The sequence below is a fragment of the Ovis aries genome, chromosome 13 (genome assembly GCF_016772045.2).
Source record: "Ovis aries strain OAR_USU_Benz2616 breed Rambouillet chromosome 13, ARS-UI_Ramb_v3.0, whole genome shotgun sequence".
NCBI lineage: Eukaryota > Metazoa > Chordata > Mammalia > Artiodactyla > Bovidae > Ovis > Ovis aries.
This window is the reverse complement of record NC_056066.1, coordinates 9,473,645-9,493,602: the sequence shown is the minus strand read 5'-3', so window position 1 is coordinate 9,493,602 and position 19,958 is coordinate 9,473,645. Positions and strand designations below refer to the sequence as shown.

Here is a 19,958-nt window from a genome sequence, read left to right as displayed (position 1 = left end):
TAAGAGGGGACTCTTTCTGCCAGACTACCTACCTCTGTGCTGAGACACTGAATATCTTGTGTCTTTGACCTCAAACTGGAACAAGGGCTCTTCCTGGGTCTCAAGCATGTCAGCATCTGGATTGAAACTACCCTATCGACTCTCCTGGTTCTCAAGCTTGCCCACTACAGATCTTGGGATTTGTTAGCCTTCATAACTGTGGGAGCCTTTTCTTTATAATACATCTCTTTCTATATCTATACAGTTGGTTCTGTTTCTCTGAAGAATCTTGATTACTACACCAGGTTGAAGCATTTAAAGTGTATACTGAGAACCAAACAACTTTAAGCAGAGAAGTAACATACCATCCATTGAGTGATAACTTGTTTTTTTTTTAATGAGAGAAATTTACTTTAAACATGCCTTCATATTTTGGTATTTGTGTTAAACTCAAGCAAGAGTACTTTGGTCTGCAAAGCACCTAATGTGCTGTTACTTATTAATGAAATCCAGTTTAGTGCAAGTACAACATCATTCTACATAATGCGCTCACTGGAGCCATATTTACTCAACACATTTCTAGCAATAATCTTTTTTTTTTTTTTTTTCAAACAAAAGCTGGAACCAAAAGACAATGTATAAAACAAGATGATAGCCTATGGAGATGGGACTGATGCCATTCAAACTTGGAAAGAAGTTAAAACATGTTTGGAGTGTGGGCAGAGAGCTGCCCTTTTTAACGGTTCTTCAAGCATCCTATTTTTTTGTTAGAGGACAAAAATAAAATATAAGGTTCTCAGCCAGAGTGATACCATTTCGAAATAGAAAGCAATCCATCAGCTGGTATTATTCTGTATGTTCAGAAATGCCAACTCCAGAAAATCCCCTTTCCTCCCTCCGCCAGGGCTTCCCTGGTGGCTCAGTTGGTGAAGAATCCATCTGCAATGCGGAGACCTGGGCTCAATCCCTGGGTTGGGAAGATCCCCTGGAGAAGGGAACCGCTACCCACTCCAGTATTCTGGCCTGGAGAATTCCATGGACTGTATAGTCCATGAGGTCGCAAAGAGTTGGACACGACGCGCGACTTTCACTTCACTTCCTCTGCCAAGGGCACAGAGACTAAGGCTCAGTTTCATCTTAAGGGGCTGCTTTGATATGAATTTCATAATGGATATAATTTTTATTTACTTCACTGTCAAATTAACCTGTTGAATTCTTCACAGAAACTACAAATATGACTAAAGTTCTTATTTAGATCAAATACAAGTATGAAAAACAACTAGTTTTCAGTAACACCTAGCTTTATACACTTCAGAAGCCCCTTCATAAGGAAGCATTTTACCTACTTTCACAGCTATCTACTTTATCTTTTATGGGAGATTGAGTTAATATGAAAGATTAAAGATATCTGTCTTTGGAGAAGGTAAATAGTAAAAATGGTCCCATGCTTCCTTGAAAAACAAAGTATGCCACAGGTTTTGCAATGACTTGGGGTTTGCCTCTTACTTCTCTACTTACCTAGAGTTCCCATAATTAATGCAGTCTTTGAGGGATGTAAAAAGAAAACAGACAAACTACAAAACCCCCCAGAACTTCAGTCTAAAGTGGGGTCTCTGGACCAGCAGCGTCATTGGCATTATCATCTGATAACTTGTTAGAATTGCAAGTTCTTGGGTCCCATAAAAGATCAGAAGTTCTCGGGGAGGGACCCATCACTCTGTATTTTAATAAGCCCTCCAGGTGATGCTCGTGTAAACTGATATTCCAAAGTACTATTTGTGCATTGGAGGAAAATCTTTCAAAAGCAGTAGCTGCCTCACTTTACATCCAAGCTAAGCTAACTTGGATGTTTAACCAATACTGATGCTGGTAAGTGTTGGGAGCCAGCGTGAGGAACTCTGCCCATGGCAAAGGTCATGAGGAAGGAAGCTTGGCATACGCAAAGGAGTGATCAAGCCTCAGGAAACTCCCTGTTCCCAAGCATCTACCCCCCAAACCAGAGTACTTTCTGGGGAGCTCTCCCCTATAACCATTTCTCTCGGAGAAGGAGTTAACTTGCAGCTCCAGTTAATAAAAATTCCTGGGCGTGACGAGAGTGTTTCAACTTATGAACTCTGAAGGTTCTCTGGCCTGCCTGATCAGGCTCAACCGGCCGCATGTGATTGTTTACAGGCTCCCAACCTTGAGAGGCATGAGATGCTTTAAAACTTTCTAAATACAGACTCCTTTGAGAAGTTAGAAAATTATTAGTATAGTATAGTGGGTTGATTAGAAATTATATTGGTGAAGGGTTTTTTCATTTGTCATGCCAATAATTACTGCTAATTCCCTGCCCTGGGTGTGACAAGGATGTCTCAGGTCAAACCTCTCTGCTGACAGACTAGCTCGTGTGACAACCTCTCAACCATAAACAGCACAGAGAGTTTGGAGTATTAGCATAGGGCTTTTCTCATTGATGAGTCAATGATTGCCATCAGGCCTCCATATCCTTAGGCACCTGGGAATATCTTAATCAATGTATTTGGAATATAGAAAAGGAAATATAGTCGTTTTTTGATGTTAGCAATACTAGACTTTTGAGTTAATGAATCTTCTCTTTGGTTATAGATCACTGTACTTTGTTATAAATCACTATAAATCACTATGCTATGTAAAAAATGTAACTTTATCACTATCTTAAGACAAAATAGATCTTAAGGGGAACATTGGTGAAGGGTTTACATTTGTTGAGCCAATATTTGCTGCTAAATCTCCATATTCCTGCCCTTATAATGAATATAACTAGCATATGGGAGAAATAAGTATTAACCTTTAAGATTAATCATGTTAAACCTTAGGTTAAGTAAATTCCTTTCTTGATTGTAACTCACTACACCCTCTCCCTATAGGAATGCAACTTTATTTGGAGGATGGCGCCTGACTTAAGAAAAAATCACCCCTGGAAAAATAAGTTTTCTGGTTAACTGACTGGTATCAGAAAGGGCTATAAACTGTCAGCAGACCTCATGGCTAGAAGATGATAAAACTCATAAGACCTTTGTATAATTTTATATGAAGCACCTGATTGTGGCAAGGGTCAGGTCTGCTGACCCCCGCGTGACTCTGTATTCATCCCTATGTATAACAAAAAGGTATATAAACAAACCTGAAAAATAAAGAAATCGGATCAGTTTCTGGAAAGACTGATTCCCCCGTGTCATTTCTTTCTTGCTCCCCGCTCTCCTGGCTGAATTCCCATCTGAAATGTGGGTACTCACCAAGCCTGCTAATTCTGCCGGGGCTTCTGAGATCGGACCGGGGAGGCCTCAGTGCCTCCTCTCCTTCGGGAGAATGGAGAGACGCCTGTGGCCTACGTAGGTGGTGATTAGTATTCCACGTAAACCAGTTATTCAGCCTCTTTTCTCCATTAATTCTCCTACTACACTAGCTGTTTCTAATCTCCCTCTATATCTGTAATTAAATATGTTTTTTCCAGGACGCTGATTCCGTCCGCCCCTTTGAATTACCCTGGATCCACCGGGGCTGGACCCCGGCAGGTAAGGGATGCCCAAACCACATGGTTTCTGGGAGCAAGACACAGTTCTTCTCCTCATAAGATAACATGTGCTTGAAATCACCCAGCTAACACATATCTGGAAGGCATGGTTATCATGATCCATGGCCAGGACCCTCAGATTGGCTGAGGGACATGTACGTGGATGGACGTGTACATGTCCACTGAAGCTCCAGCTTCATTCAAAGAGACCTGTGGGTTGCAAGGACTAAGGAGTGTGTTACAAAGGAAAGTTACCCTCATGGACTATTAAGGCAGCCTCTCCACTCCCAGGCAGGGGGTGGGTGGAGGTGGGGGGAAAATGAATGACAGGCATGTGAAATAGATAACACAACACTAGTCAAAACTTCAGGGACACCCCCGCATATGGGCAAGTCTGTAAAGCAGAACAATTACAGTGATCTCAGCTTTTATTTCATGTGCACCCAAGTCCTCTCTCCTAAGGCTTAATTTTCACACCACAGGCTTTTTATTTATCCTTTATTTTTAAAATAATTCATTATCCACGGCTTCTAGGAGCAATTTGCACTTGCAGAGAAAGGAGACAGCATTAGCAAAAACACAGTGCTCCAAACTTTTCAGGATTTCCATGAAGCAGGAAAGATAAAGGGATCCTCATGGCTTTTTGGGAAACTTGACAAAGCAGAAATTGAAAGCAAGGAAAGACTGATAAAGATGAATTCCTCACAGACTGAGTATCTTGCATTACATTGGAAATCGGGGTCCCCTGGATCTAACAAATTGCTAAATTTACTTTATGGAAGGTCACTGAGAGGGCCAGGAGAAAGTTTTTTTAAAAAGTCAAAACACTTTTTTTCTCTTTCCCCCCACCTGGTCATTGACCTAGAGGAGCACTCAAATCTCATTCATTTATGAATAAATCAATAAGTAAAAGGCATTGCTCAGAAAACTGCATGGTTCTGCTGTTTCTGGCTTGGCCAACTAGGGACATGATGGTACCAATCCCTGAGATATGGGGTTCAGGAGTGGGGTGATGGGGAAGGGGAGACTTTGGATTTAGTTGTAGATGTGTTGAGTGAGAGATGCTGAGGGACTCTTGGCTGGAGATGGCCGTGTGCAGTGAGGACACAGAGAGAAGTGGAGACAGAAGGGTCAACAGGTCATGAGGATGCCCAGGCAGGGGAGCTAAAGGCTGCAAAGCACATGGAATCACGTGATCAAATATTCACTGGTTTCAATAACCACACTCCATCCATCCAACAGGTTTTGATAACCTCCACAAGGACAGCAGCTGTAGCAGGGTAGAGAGAACTGCATGATTGCTGTGGACTGCTGAGTAAATAGCAAGTGAAGGAGATAGACACCTCTTCAGAGATATTTGGCTGAGATCCCACTCCTGTACTTGGGCAAAACTATCATTCAAAAAGATACATGCAACCCAAAGATCATAGCAGCACCGTTTACAACAGCCCACACATGGAAACAACCTAAATTTCCATCACTGGATGAATGAAATACTGTGCTGAGCTGTGCTTAGTCACTCAGTCGTGTCTGACTCTTTGTGACCCTATGGAGTATAGCCTGCTAGGCTCCTCTGTCCATGGGATTCTTCAGGCAAGAATAGTAGCATGGGTTGCCATGCCCTCCACCAGGGGATCTTCTCAACCCAGGGATTGAACCCAGGTATCCCACATTGCAGGTGGATTCTTTACTGTCTGAGCCACCAGGGAAGCCCATGAATACTGGAGTGGGTAGCCTATCCCTTCTCCAGGGGATCTTCCTGACCCAGGAATCAAACTGGGGGTCTCCTGAATGAAATATTGCTGCTGCTAGGTTGCTTCAGTCATGTCCAATTCTGTGCGACCCCATAGACAGCAGCCCACCAGGCTCCCCCATCCCTGGGATTCTCCAGGCAAGAACACTGGAGTGGGTTGCCATTTCCTTCTCCAAGGCATGAAAGTGAAAAGTGAAAGTGAAATCGCTCAGTCGTGTCTGACTCTTAGTGACCCCACGGACTGCAGCCTACCAGGCTCCTCCGTCCATGGGATTCTCCAGGCAAGAGTACTGGAGTTGGGTGCCATTGCCTACACAGCCATTAAAAAAAAAAAAAAATGAAAAAATGCCATTTACAGCCACATGGACAGACCAAGTCAGACAGAGAAAGGTAGATACCATATGATATCATTTACATGTGGAATCTGAAATATGACACAAATGAATTTATCTGAAATAGAAACACACTCACAGGCCTAGGAAAGAGACTTGTGGTTGCCAAAGGGAACGAGTAGTGGGGGAGGGATGGAGTGAGAATTTGGCATTAGCAGATGCAAACTATTATATATTGAATGGACAGACAACAAGGCCCTCTGAATAGCACAGGGAACTATATTCAACATCCTATAATGAAGAATATGAAAAATAATATATGTATATGCATAACTAAATCACCCTGCTGTACAGCAGAAATGAACACAACTTTGTAAATCAACTGCCCTTCAATAAAATAAATTTAAAAAGAAGATGTGGCTACGGGCACAAGTCGGGTCTACACATATGGTGTCATGTAGGTTGGAGGATTTTCACCTACTCTATTGTTTATTCTTACTTCTGTGTCTTATTAGAACTTATTTCATTTATACACTATTCTCATAAGTTATTGTTACTTTTCCCACATCGGCCTCAATGTTTTCAACTACACAGCAGAAACCGGTCTCCCCAGAATGTTTGAGGAGTCTTTCTAAAGCACCTTGTAGGGGTTTTTTGTACAGATGCCTACAGCATCCGCCCTTCTCTTTTATCAGAACTCCCTAATGAGATCAAACTCTGCTTAGTCAAGGCCTGTGTCCTTAGGTCTTTATTTGTTCTGCTGTTTATCAGCATTGGCTACACACACTGCACATTCTTCCCCTTTGAAGAGACCGATTGCTTTCTGTCTAGGCCTGCTGCTTGTTCCTGCATTCGGGTTGCTTGGTTACAGCAACACTTCACTGGATTTTCATTGAAGGCAAAATGTGTTTGTAGCTGTTGAGGCCCATCAAGTGGAAATGGTTAGCAGCCCATTTCCTAAGAAGGCAGTCAACTCCTTTACGCACATTACAGAAAGCAGGTCTTGCATAATTCTAAGCATCAGTGCGACCCACACATTAAAAGCGTACAAATGAGCACAAAAGTGCCAAGTCCCTGTAAATATTCATAATTAAAGAAAACTTTGAGTTCTTTCACTCTGTAGATTTTTCTACCAAATGTGCCATTTTAAATAAAAACAATGTGCAATTCAGACCAAGTCAACAGTTTGCTTGAGTTCCCTTTACTTATTCAAAGACAACTGATGGATTAGTTTACTGGTGCTGCTGTAAAAAAAATTTCCACATACTTAGTGCCTAACAACAACACAAAATTATTATGTTACAGTCCTGTGGATAAGAAGTCAGATGTGGACCTAACTGGGTTAAGCGAGGTGTTGGTAGGGCTGCAATCCTTTCTGCGGGCTCTAGAGGAGGATCTGTACCTTCAACCTTGCAGCTGCTAGAGGCCACACACATTCCTCAGCTCGCGGCCCCCTCTGCATCACAACAGCCAGCGAGGCTGAATCTCTCTGAACATTATTCCACAGTCATGTCTCCCTCAGACTCTCTTCTTTCTGTTTCCTTCTCCCAGATTTTAAGGACCCTTGTGATTACACTGGCCCACTCAGATAAGTCAGGATAAGATCCCTATTTTAAGATCAGCTAATCAGCAGCCCTGATTTCATTTGCAATCTTATCTCCCCTCTGCAATGTTAACCTATTTACAGATTCTGGGGTTGAAGGCATCTTTAGGGGGTTTAAGGCATCATTCCTCCTCCCACATCTAGTAAATCAGGAAGCAGATGGCTTTGCATACAAAGTATCTGGGGAGTAGAACTAAGAATGACTCCATTTAGACATAGCGATTTCCTATGAGATCAAGTACCTAGGCTTAAAATCAAGGTCTTTCCTGAGTTTTTAATTTTCAACTTCATTCTCTTGTATAATAAGTTTCTTCTTTGCTTTCGTTTCTTCAGTCTTCATTCTTTCTTTCATCTTCCCCTCTCCCTTCTTTCCATTCTCCACCCTCCTCTTTTTCACATTTCCTTTCCTCTTTCTTTTGTCTTTATGCCTACCTTTCCTCATTGTTTTGGTCATAAAAGAATAGCTAACTAACATCACAAAGACAGATGACTAACTGGGGAGCTACTTGCAGCATACATTTGAAAAGCTTAATAGCTTTAATATACATATTGTTCTTACAAATCAATAAGGATAAATATGCAATAGTCAGTATAAATGTGCAAAAGATATGATTAGTCATTGCACATAGGACATTTAGAGCTATAATAAACAACTGAAAAAGGGATTAGCTATACTATTAATAAAAGAAATGCACTTTGTTATCCATTAATTAGCTTAATTCATGTATAAAATTGATAACATGAGAATGTATACCACTTGGAAGAGTAAGGAAATAGTAAATTCTTAAATACTGCTTATGAGAATATAAATTCTGTGCAATGGACTGAATGTTTGTGCTCCCCCAAAATTCATATTTTGAAATCCTAGCCCCCAGTGAGATGGTATTAGGAGGTAAGACTTTGGGAGATAATTAACTATGAAGGTGCACCTCTGATGAATGGGATTCATGCCCTCATAACAGGAACTCCAGAGAGCTCCCCTTCCACCACGTGAGGACACAATGAGAAAACAGCCACCTGCAGCTCAGAAGTGGATCCTCACCAGAACCTGGCCATGCTGGCACTATGGCCTCACAATTCCAACCTCCAGAACTGTGAGAGATAAATTTCTGTTGTTTATGAGCCTCTGTTTACAGATTTTTGTTACAGTAGCCTGGAAGGACATTAGCATGAAAGGCTGTTCAATGTGAGGTGTCAATGTTCACATTTTTGCCCCTGGGAATGGTGACTCCTGAGTACGCGGCACTCACTCACAGGCTTGTAAACACAAAGGCCAATTTGACGATTACTATCAGAAGCATCTTGATTTTTTATGCATTTTGAAAAAGTAATACTCCTTCTAGAAAAGTCTTCTAAAAAAATTGTGGATATATGCCAATGTTTACCTATAAAGATGTGCTTCTCTAAGTGTCATTCACCAACAAATAGAGAATAATTTGCAATGATATTTTCACAGTTCAACAATATGATTTTGGATAAACATGGGGTTCATTAACATTATGTTACAGAATATATAATGACATGAAAAAATGTTCATGATCTGTGGTTTGTGACACACTCTGAGTTATAAGACTGCATTTTTGGTTGTTTCCATTTTGCATTTTAAAAGACCTAAAGGATAAACAATGAAATCTAATTCATCTCTGAACTATAGCGTAAAAAATTATTTGTATTTTTTTCTTTTGGATTCTCTACTTTTTTTTCACTACAAATCTGTGCTACTTTTATATTACAATAAGAAGTTATATATATATATATATAAAATTTTCTAGAAGCTATATATATTTTAAAACATGGTCCAATGACTGAAATGCCTCCTTTTAAAATTATAAGAAGAAGTAAACAGGCCTATTTTAAATGCATAATCCTTGGTCTAGACATCTCTCTGAATATTCATTTACACTGTTATTCATTCTGTTTGGAAATGTCCCATTACTGCTTGTGCCCAGGACAAAAGTGAAGCGTGGAAAGATTAAACAACCTACACAAAGTCCCACAGTTCTGAGGTGGCTGTCCCAGGAACAGAGACTGTTTGTGATGACAAGCCTAGAGGTTTTCTTCCAACAAGCAGATGGCTTTGACTGTGTACCAAGCTCTTCACTCGTTATTAGTTAGGTTTTTCAGATCTTCATCATGCCTCTCACCACCAAGGCCTTCAGACTTGGCCTTCTGACCACTGTGTTGATATGGCAGGAGTAAAGTAAACCACAGCAGATCACGGTGCCCACTGCTTCACTGATGTTCTTGGAAAACAGATGACTGGGGAGCAGACAAGAAGAGGAAAGAAAAGGACGTGTGGGATCGCCCTGTGGCTGGAGGCATGTTCAGTGCTTCAGAAACTCTAGCGCTGTTACAACAAATGGATAACATGTGACTTTCTTAGCAGAAAGTCTAGCTTTGAACAACTGCCCACATTTTCAGAATTGTTATGGGAAGAAGTGCTGCATAGCAGGAAGGATTTGAGGTTAGAAATACCCATCTACATGATTTTGGGCAATCAGCTGAGCTTTCTTCAGTGTCCTGTTCATTGTTATCCCCCCAAATCAGTTGATGAACCTATACCATAGGATTCTTGTTGGAAGGCCAGTCTCTAGTTAGGAATGAAATAACCCTTCTTAATCCCACTGAAAGGCTTACTCTCAGGCCCAACTAGCTATTACATGGTGACGGGTGTCAACATTTCTGAGTCAAGGATTCACACGTTTGATAGAAGCATCTCACTTATTTTCCCTGATTCTCCCATCTGAACTGCCCTTCTTCCTCTGTCTCTTACACAACATTCGACATCACATCTCTGCTCCTGTTCATCCCTTTTTTTTTTTTTGGCTGTGCCACACAGCTTGAGAGACCTTAGTTCCTCACCAGGGATTGAACCCATGTCCTCAGCCGTGAAAACACAAATCCTAACTCCTGGACCACCAGGGAACTCCCTTCTGTTCATCTCTTGAAGCTCACTGCAGGTGCTAGAATCTTCATGAACCTTAGCTTAACCACTCTGGTCTTCACATGTATTTGCCTCAGAATTCCTGGTACTCTGACTGTATCCGTGTTCTACTTGATTATTTGCTGATGTTGTCTTCCAACTGTTCTATATAATACTTGCTACTTCAGTCATCTTATGAGAACTGTATTTTAAATGCAATAGTGATCAAAGTCTTGGGCACAAAGGAGGCATATAATACTAATGGTGTATGAGAAAAACTTATGAGTGAGAAGGGAGATGAAAGAGAGGTTGGGTGAATACAGTCAAACCCTTGGTATCTGAAGGAGATTGGTTCTAGGAATCTTAGGCAGATACCCAAATCCAGGGATGCTCAAGTCCTTTGTACAAAATGGCATATTACTTGCATTAACCTACACCTGTCCTCTCATATACTTTAAATCATTCCTAGAATACTGATAATACCTAATACCATGTAAATGCTATGTAAATGCTTAGCATGTAGCAAATTCAAGTTTTGCTTTGAAGGACTTGCTAAAATTTTTTAAAATATATATTTTTAAAAAGGTTGGTTGAATCTACAGATATGAAAGCTGTGAATATGAAGGGCTGACTGTACTTTTTTCTTCTTAGCTTTGGAAGAATAAATTCAGGTATAAATTAAAAAAAATCATGTTCATTTGTCAGAGGATATAATTTTAGAAAGATATTTTTAGAGAAATATTCTTCCCTTATGACAAAAAATATATGAAAAGAAGTGCCGTTCCTTTATCTAGATTAGGATATCTGAAAAAAAAAATCATCTTTTACTTGAGTGAAAAGTAAAAGTTAATCAGTCATGTCCAACTCTTTGTGACCCCATGGACTTTGTATAGTCCATGGAATTGTCCAGGCCAAAATAATGGAGTGGGTAGGCTTTCCCTTCTCTATGGGACCTTCTCAACCCAGGGATTGAACCCAGGTCTCCTGCATTGCAGGCAGATTCTTTACCAGCTGAGCCATGAGAGAAGCCCAAGAATATTGGAGTGGGTAGCCTATCCCTTTTCCAATGGATCTTCCTGACCCAGGGATCAAACCAGGGCCTTCTGCATTGCTGGTGGATTCTTTACCAACTGAGCTATTTGTTTCAGCTTAAAAGGTCATAGTAGCTTTTTGTTAGTTTAATGAACACCTACTATATATATTTTGAAATTTTCCAGATTATGGAAGTACAACAGAATATCAGAAATGGTCTCTATTCGCTCCAAATTTACCTTTCCATTGATGAGACAAGACAAAGGTTAGAAAATAAATCATAACATAAAATTTCAGCTGCAGACAAACTGCAAGAATGTATATAATTTAGACAGAGATAAATGACAGAAACACATGGTCAGGAAAATTAATGAAAGATGTATTTGTATTAATACAATTTAATTTATATTTGGAAGTCTCTAAGGAGGTTGAGATAACTGGAACCTGATTGAGAAGATTCTTGACTTGTGTTTAGAAAATAATAGGCATATGTTAAAAGATATGACAATTCTCATAAAAATCTATATTGGGGGTTTCCTTTATGATGATCTGTATGAAAGAAGGGAAAAAGCATGAAACCTAAATATGTCTGCACACTCAAATAAAATAAATTAATAACATGTCTGTCAATATTTGAATAAAACCTACGCAATTTAGGCAACCACTGTCATCTGTTTAATTTTTAGCAGGTTGCCAATGTAGAGTTCTCAAACCTGACTTATGCTTTGACTTTTTCATTTAAATGGTTTTGCATTCTATCCAACAAAGAAAAATCTACATTTAAGGGCAGAAATCATCTCCAGTAAAATTCATAATTTATAAACATTCATAATTCTATGTCTATTAATTTTATCTACTAGTAACTTTATACAGGTCATACATGGGTTTCTATATGTGTATATTAATACAAATATATTTCTCAAGCTCATTTTTAGGGCACTGAATATTTTTGCAGCTTTATGAAGTTTATCATTTTATTATGTACTTAGAAATGCCTCCCAAATATCTTGGTGGATCAAATGGTTCATTATTTTGCTATGTCTATCAAAAAGAGAGTGAAAATTTCAGCCTCTTTTCTATTTGATTTTCTCAAATAGTTTTTGAGTCACACTCAAACACAAATGAAATTTTCTGTCTAAAGCAAATCTTCCTCTTAGAGACAAGTGGCAGGTTTGAGAAGAATACAACTTCATCCTGGAATCATTTTCCTATTTTATTATTTTTCTCAGCTACTTACTATTTGAAAGGTACATATTAAATTATAGTTAACTCTGCATAAGTCAACATGAATATTGTGTATAAGCTATATAAATTTCCTACTTGGAAGAAAAATTGGACAAATCTAATCACTTTCAGGGTCACACAATAAAGAGACTATGGATAAATTTTTTTTAGTCATAGTCACTTTCTTTGTGAATGAGTCAATTGAGTTTGGATACTGGTAGGGGACTGAAGATTCCTAGTATCAAATATATTTGTGAGCTCACAAAGCAATATTGTCAATGCATGGTTACTAATCCAATGGTCACTGATAAGAGTGAAAACTTTTAGCCATAGAAATCATAATTTTGCTTGAGGTATGTAGAGAGAATAATTGGTGAATTTGTTCTTCCTTGTTCTGCCTATTAGCCTCACCTCTACACTTACGCATTAGGTGTATAAAAACTACATAACAGTTAACCACACTTTCTGAGATTATTACATTAGATCTCCTAGGTAGCAATAATGAGCGATACCAGGAGTGGGCTGGAGCTGCAAGAACCAGGCAGTTGGGGCGGGGGTAGCAGAGGCGCACACAAAGAAATCTGTGGGTTCAGACTGAATGCTGCTGCTAAGTCGCCTCAGTCATGTCCGACTCTGTGTGACCCTGAGGAGCCTGGTGGGCTGCTGTCCCTGGGATTCTCCAGGCAAGAACACTTGAGTGGGTTGCCATTTCCTTCCCCAACGCATGAAAGTGAAAAGTAAAAGTGAAGTCGCTCAGTCGTGTCTGACTCTTCGTGACCCCACGGACTGCAGCCTACCAGGCTCCTCCGTCCATGGGATTTTCCAGGCAAGAGTACTGGAGTGGGTTGCCATTGCCTTCTCCACCAGAGTGAATGGGGAGAAGGGAAACCCGGAAGACTAGACCAGGAGAGGGTTGTGAAACTAGGGAGTCAAAGGTCAGGGTGAAGGCACAGGTTCAAACTCCAGCTAAGCTTGGGTAAGACATTAGCAAGTAGAAATAAACCCGATCCAAAGGCAAAGCTTGCTTACCGTTCAGTAAGAGAGAGATGGTCACAGTAGAGCAGAGTTTCTCAGCTTCTGCACCCTTGACGTGTGGTTGGACATCTTTGCTGTGAGGCTGTCTCACGCATTACAGGCTGTTGAGTTCCATGCCTGGCGTTGACTCTCTAGTTGCCAGTAGCATGTCCCTTCCTCTAGTTGTGAGCAACAAAAATGTCTCCAGTTGTTCTCAGAAGGGCAAATTCACCACTATTTGGGAAACCCTACAGTAAAGAAATTTGACTTTCCCTCCCAAAAAAGGGAAGGTGGTGACTTGACCCTATCTTTCAAGTTTCCAGCATGAGGATTCTTTGATCTAATCTCAAAACTGAGAATCAAGCCTTCTTATTATAAGGAAGATTAATGTCCTTAAATTCTTTGTTAGGACTTAAGAGTTCAACAAAAAAAAAACTGACTTCCACATTCAAGATCAGAACTTGTGTTTTTATGCTTTGTTTTTTTATATTCACTGAAAACTACACAAAATAAATCCTACCCACTGAAAAATCCAAACCTTTTATGTAAAGAACAAAGAGATTTCTGACTTGAATCATACAAATATTACTTGCTGTAGGCTATGAAATGACATATGTAACTATAAATTATTTGCAACTAAAGTGTGTGATAATTCCATAAGCTGCCACAACAGACTTCTAACAAATACTTCCAGAAAGAAAAAGTCATGTGTACTTCACCCACAGAAAGACATAAAACTGTTCAAAAAAACCTCCAAAATTCCTAATGCATTTCCCTGATGGGCTCTATTAAGGGCTAAATGTGTCTCCCCAACATTCATATTTTGAAGCCCTAACCATCTGTCCAACCAGTCCATCCTAAAGGAAATCAGTCTTGAATATTCATTGGAAGGACTGATGCTAAAGTTGAAACTCCAGTACTTATGGCCACCTGATGTGAAGAGCTGACTCATTTGAAAAGATCCTGATGCTGGGAAAGATTGAAGGTAGGAGGAGAAGGGGATGAAGGAGGATGAGATGGTTGGATGGCATCACCGACTCAATGGACATGAGTTTTGGTGGACTCTAGGAGTTGGTGATGGACAGGTAGGCCTGGCATGTTGCAGTCCATGGGGCCGCAGAGTTGGACATGACTGAGCGACTGAAATGAACTCTCTGTGACTACCTGGAGGTAGGGTTTTAAAGAAGTAATTAAATTAAAATGAATTTGCCGGGGTGGACCCTGATCCAATATGAATGATGTCCCTGTAAGAAGAGGAGATTGAGAAAAAGACACACAGAGGGAAGACCGCATGAAGACACAGGAGAGAGACAGCCATCAGCAAGCCAAGGAGAGGGGCTGAAGCGTAAACCAGCCCCTTCAGCACCCTGATTCTGAACTTCTAGTCCTCAGAGTTGTGAGAAAATAAATTTCAGTTGCTTGAGCCATCCAGTTTGTGACACTTTATTATGGCAACCTTGATAAACTGATACAGACCCTTTTCCATCTTCTCCTGTGATCCCCTTGACTTCCTAGTGACCACTTATCTACAGAAAATTGTGCCACACGACCTGGATGAGTTAGATGGAATTTGATTTTGAAATCTATAATATGGTCCCTACTTGACTCATATTAGAGTGGTTTCATGAGGAAAAATTCATATATTAGAAGGAAGAGAAGCCTAGCAGATTTGAAAAGTGATGAGAATCAGATGAAATCAAGGAGACTTTCTCGATGCTCCAGGTGCCTCTTAGGATTTGACCCCTGCCTTCTCAGAAGACCCTCTTATTACTTGTGTGGTGACAGATACCATTCTCAGCTTTAAAATACAGCTCTGTTATTCCCTAGCTGAATGTCTCACTTTTCTGAAGTATGCATCATTTTCCATATCAAAAAAGTAGGGCCGCTATGGTGCTGACTTTCTCAGAGTTCTGAAGATTTAACTGATTTAACTATGCATCTTATGACTGACAGACAGCAATCCATAAGGTTAGCTATTATGCCTGTTAGTAGCATCAAGCAGTAGTTACGCATGTGCTGTATCTTTACTGTGATCATTTCTAGTCTAACTTCTACTGTTTTCTCATTCATTTTGCCTTAGTCTCCATTATAAAATTTAAAGACATGGGACTACAGTATCCCCGAACACAGAGATCTGGTTTAATGTAAAAATGACTTTTTCCCCTAAACTATGACAATTACTGCATTGGGAAGGGTTAAGAAGACTAGCTAGATAATCTGAAGTCAGTCCAGGGAGTATGTGCAAGTCAGAAAAATTATATTCCAATCAAAGATAGTATGGTCACGAATTAACCATAAATTCAAATTATGGACAGATAATGTATATCATCTATATTAGCAGTCACATATTCCATTAGAAGTTACTTTTATTTCATATTTCATATTTAGAATTTACAAATGGCTGATGCCTCAGCATTACAGAAATACTGAGCAATATTGGAGGATTTTGACATTTCATTTAAAAATGTACTTACTATTATAAATATGTAATAGAAATAATTTCATGAGCACAGCATGATTCAAAGCACTGATGTGAAACTGAGAATGATTTTATTATTATTTCACTCGCTCGAGTGCTAAGATGCATTTTGGATTTATTTAAAGTAGCAATTTTCAAACAATAATTTATTTGCATAGTTGTTAATACATTCTAGACTACTAAACCTGTCCCATTTTTTAAAACTTATAATATGATTTTTGGCTTTGCATCACTGGAAACACCTGCTGATGGATAGATTTGTTTTAATAGCAATGCATTATACTTACACAATTATTTTTTTTCTCATATGTTAGAGTGAAAACAAGTTTTCATTTTCAGAGGTTTAAAAATGAATATTATGTCATTATTGCCCGATATATCAAGGAATCTGAAATTTATAAAATCTTATAAATCATGCTATGGTGTTGACAAGACATTTACAATCACATACCATAGCAAGTGGCATTTTTTACATGAATGGACATTTTCTTTTAGGAAGACTTTAAAATACAGAAATCTGCTCACTATGATTATACAGGAAATAAGCAGAGAAGATGTAACAAGGAGACTGGAACAGAAAAAAGCCATGAGACTATGGAGAGCAGAATTTATTAAATTCAACTCATATCAGCAACTACTTATTAAACAGCTATTATGTGCTTTATATTCTGGAAAATACTGAGTTGCTTGAAAAAATGAATACAAGTGAAACAAGGAGGGGAAGGAGGAGGAGGAGGAAAAAGAAAAAAAGATCACAACCCTGATCTTCATCACATGGGAGTCTCTCTGGATCGACGTTATGTTCCAGTTAGGGGGACACTAAAGTCCCCAATGAAATACACTTAGCAGGTTCACCTTTCAAGTACAACATTACAGAGGACTTCAGATCACCCAGGAGAACTTAGCCCATTTTGACCATCTGCACGGAGTGAAACATCTCCAGCATTTTCTGTAGCTATTCCGTAGCTAGGCAACTGATCCTGATCTGAGGGTGGAAGGGGCATCCTCTCTATCATGAGGCTCTGAAAGGTTGCTTAAGAGGGTGACAGGCACCAGCAGCCTTCACTCACAACTTCCCACCTGCCAGAATCACTAGTTAGATGAAAGACCACTTGAGATGGACATAAAAAAAAATCAAAAAAATCTTTCTGAAAGGCAGGCACCACAGTGCTCATCAGTTCAGTTCAGTCATTCAGTCGTGTCCAACTCCTTGTGACCCCGTGGACTGCAGCACGCCAGGCTTCCCTGTCCATCACCATCTCCCAGAGCTTGCACAAACTCATGTCCATTGAGTCAGTGATGCCATCCAACCGTCTCATCCTCTATCATTGCTTTCTCCTCCCCAGCATCAGGGTTTGTTCCAATGAGTTAGTGCTTCACATCAGGTGGCCAAAGTATTGGAGCTACAGCATCAGTCCTTCCAATGAATATTCAGGACCGATTTCCTTTAGGATGGACTGGTTTGATCTCCTTACAGTCTAAGGGACTGTCAAGAGTCTTCTCCAACACCCAAAGCATCACTTCTTTGGCATTCAGCTTTCATTATGGTCCAACTCTCACATCTATACATAACTACTGGGAAAACCATAGCTTTGACCATATGGACCTTTGTTGGTAAAGTAATGTTTCTGCTTTTTAATATGCTGTCTAGGTTTGTTGTAGCTTTTCTTCCAAGGAGCAAGCATCTTTTAATTTCATGGCTGCAGTCACCATGTGCATAGATTTTGGAGCCCCCCAAAATAAAGTCTGACACTGTTTCCACTGCTTCCCCATCTATTTGCCATGAAGTGATGGGACCAGATGCCATGATCTTAGTTTTTAGGATGTTGAGTTTTAAGCCAGCTTTCTCACTCTCCTCTTTCACTTTCATCGAGCGGGTCATTAGTTCCTCTCTGCTTTCTGCCATCAGGCTGGTGTCACCTACGTATCTGAGGTTATTGATACTTCTCCTCACAATCTTGATTCCAGCTTGTGCTTCATCTAGCCTGGCATTTCGCTTGATGCACTCTGCATTTAAGTTAAATAAGCAGGTTGACAGTGTACAATCTTGACATACACCTTTCCCAATTTGGAATCAGTCCGTTATTCCATGTCCAGTTCTAACTATTGTTTCTTGACCTGCATATAGGTTTCTCAGGAGGCAGGTAAGGTGGTCCAGTATTCCCAACCCTTTAAGGATTTTCCACAGTTTGTTGTGATCCACACAGTCAAAGGCTTTGGCATAGTCAATGAAGCAGAAGTGGATGTTTTTCTGGAATTCTCTCGCTTTTTCTTTGATCCAAAGGATGTTGGAAATTTGATCTCTGGTTCCTCTACTTTTCCAAAATGCAGTTTCAACATCTGGAAGTCCTCAGTTCACATACTGTTGAAGCCTAGCTTGGAGAATTTTGAGCATTACTTTGCTAGCGTGTGAGATGAGTGCAATCGTGCAGTAGTTTGAGCATTCTTTGGTATTGCCTTTCTTTGGGATTGGAATGAAAACTGACCTTTTCCAGTCCTGTGGCCACTGCTGAGTTTTCCAAATTTGCTGGCATATTGAGTGCAGCACTTTCACCACATCATCTTTTAGGATTTGAAATAGCTTAGCTGGAATTCCATCACCTCCACTAGCTTTCTTTGTAGTGATGCTTCCTAAGGCCCACTTGATTTCACACTCCAGAATGTCTGGCTCTAGGTGAGTGATCACACCATCGTGGTTATCTGGGTCATGAAGATCTTTTTTTGTGTAGTTCTGTATATTCTTGCCACCTCTTCTTAATATCTTCTGCTTCTTGTTAGGTCCATACAATTTCTGTCCTTTATTGTGCCCATCTTTGCATGAAATGTTCCCTTGATAGCTCTAATTTTCTTGACGAGATCTGTAGTCTTTCCCTTTCTGACTTTTCCCTCTATTTCTTTGCACTGATCACTTAAGAAGACTTTCTTATTTCTCCTTGCTATTTTTTGGAACGCTCATGGTAGTTTGAATTACCTGGGAGCTGTTCTTTACTATGGCTGAAAAAAGTGCATAGGGGATTGGGACGTAGTGAAAGTATAAAAATAGCAAGATATTCATAGGCTGGAAGAGGGATAGTGGGGGTGATATTCAAATAAACCAAGTACAGTTAATGGCACATTCGATGGATGTAAATCATTTACTCAAGGTTCTTTAATAACCCTAAGGTTTCTCCTACTTTCTAAAAAGTAGTGTGAAATAAGATGAGAGCCTACGTTTTTCAGATTTCCCTAGAAAGGACTGCTCTCTCCACTGCAATTTGGGGTGAGAAAACTGGGGAGAAGAGGGACGGAATGCAGTAATAATCTGCATTGTGACTACAAATATTAATGGACAATTTGTAGACCTGGACGACTTAAAAGTGGGGGAAGAAATCACAGGACATGAAATTTAGGGCAAGAGAAACTATCGTTTGGTCCAGCCTCTCACTTTTGATGTGAGGGGCTGAGACTCAGGAGGTGAACCACCTTTCCCAAGACAACACAGTCACCTGGCCAGAGCAGGAGGTGTCCAGCCTGGATTTCCTGATGCCTCCTTTAGGTCTTAGCAAGGAAAACACAAGTAGTCAGATGTGACTGGTGTATGGAAACCACACTTGTAACACCGTTTAAGTGGCAAAATAAAGTATCAGAACTACAAGTGACACCCTCACGGTTTCACCTTCCAATTTCAGAGGAAACAAACTGCTTTACTCACCTGCTGGGAAAAACTCGCCCATTTTCTTTTTGTAGATTTTGAAGTCGACCTCTAGGAAGACACAGAAGATGATCCGATCCACCTAGGAGCAAACAGCAGATACCTAAAGTGAGAGGAAATATGGCAAATGCATTCCCAGAACATGGTCTTGGAACAAAAAATAAACAGGAGACCCTCTCACAGATTTTTGGTGCTATACTGCTCACTCTAAGAGAGCACTGAGTGAAGCTCACACATGTGTGTGTGTGTTTGTGAATGCACTCTCTATGCAAATAAACCCATGGGCAATTTGGTGGAAAGATGTTGTATAAATCAAATAAGAAATAATAAATGACAATAAGCCACTTTGCAGCAAGCTATAAATAAGATCTGAGATTCCACCAGGATACCTAG

At 40.0% G+C, this 19,958-nt stretch overlaps 1 protein-coding gene across 2 annotated transcripts in view; it reads right to left on the bottom strand.

The window, feature by feature from the left end:
• Positions 1-19,958, bottom strand: part of MACROD2 (mono-ADP ribosylhydrolase 2) — a 2,324,156-nt gene that overhangs the window by 210,863 nt on the left and 2,093,335 nt on the right. For both annotated transcript variants that reach the window (XM_027976486.2, XM_042230293.1), the window contains exon 9: positions 19,566-19,647. In XM_027976486.2, coding sequence (XP_027832287.1) covers positions 19,566-19,647 — 82 coding nt within the window. The remainder of the gene's footprint in view (positions 1-19,565; positions 19,648-19,958) is intronic.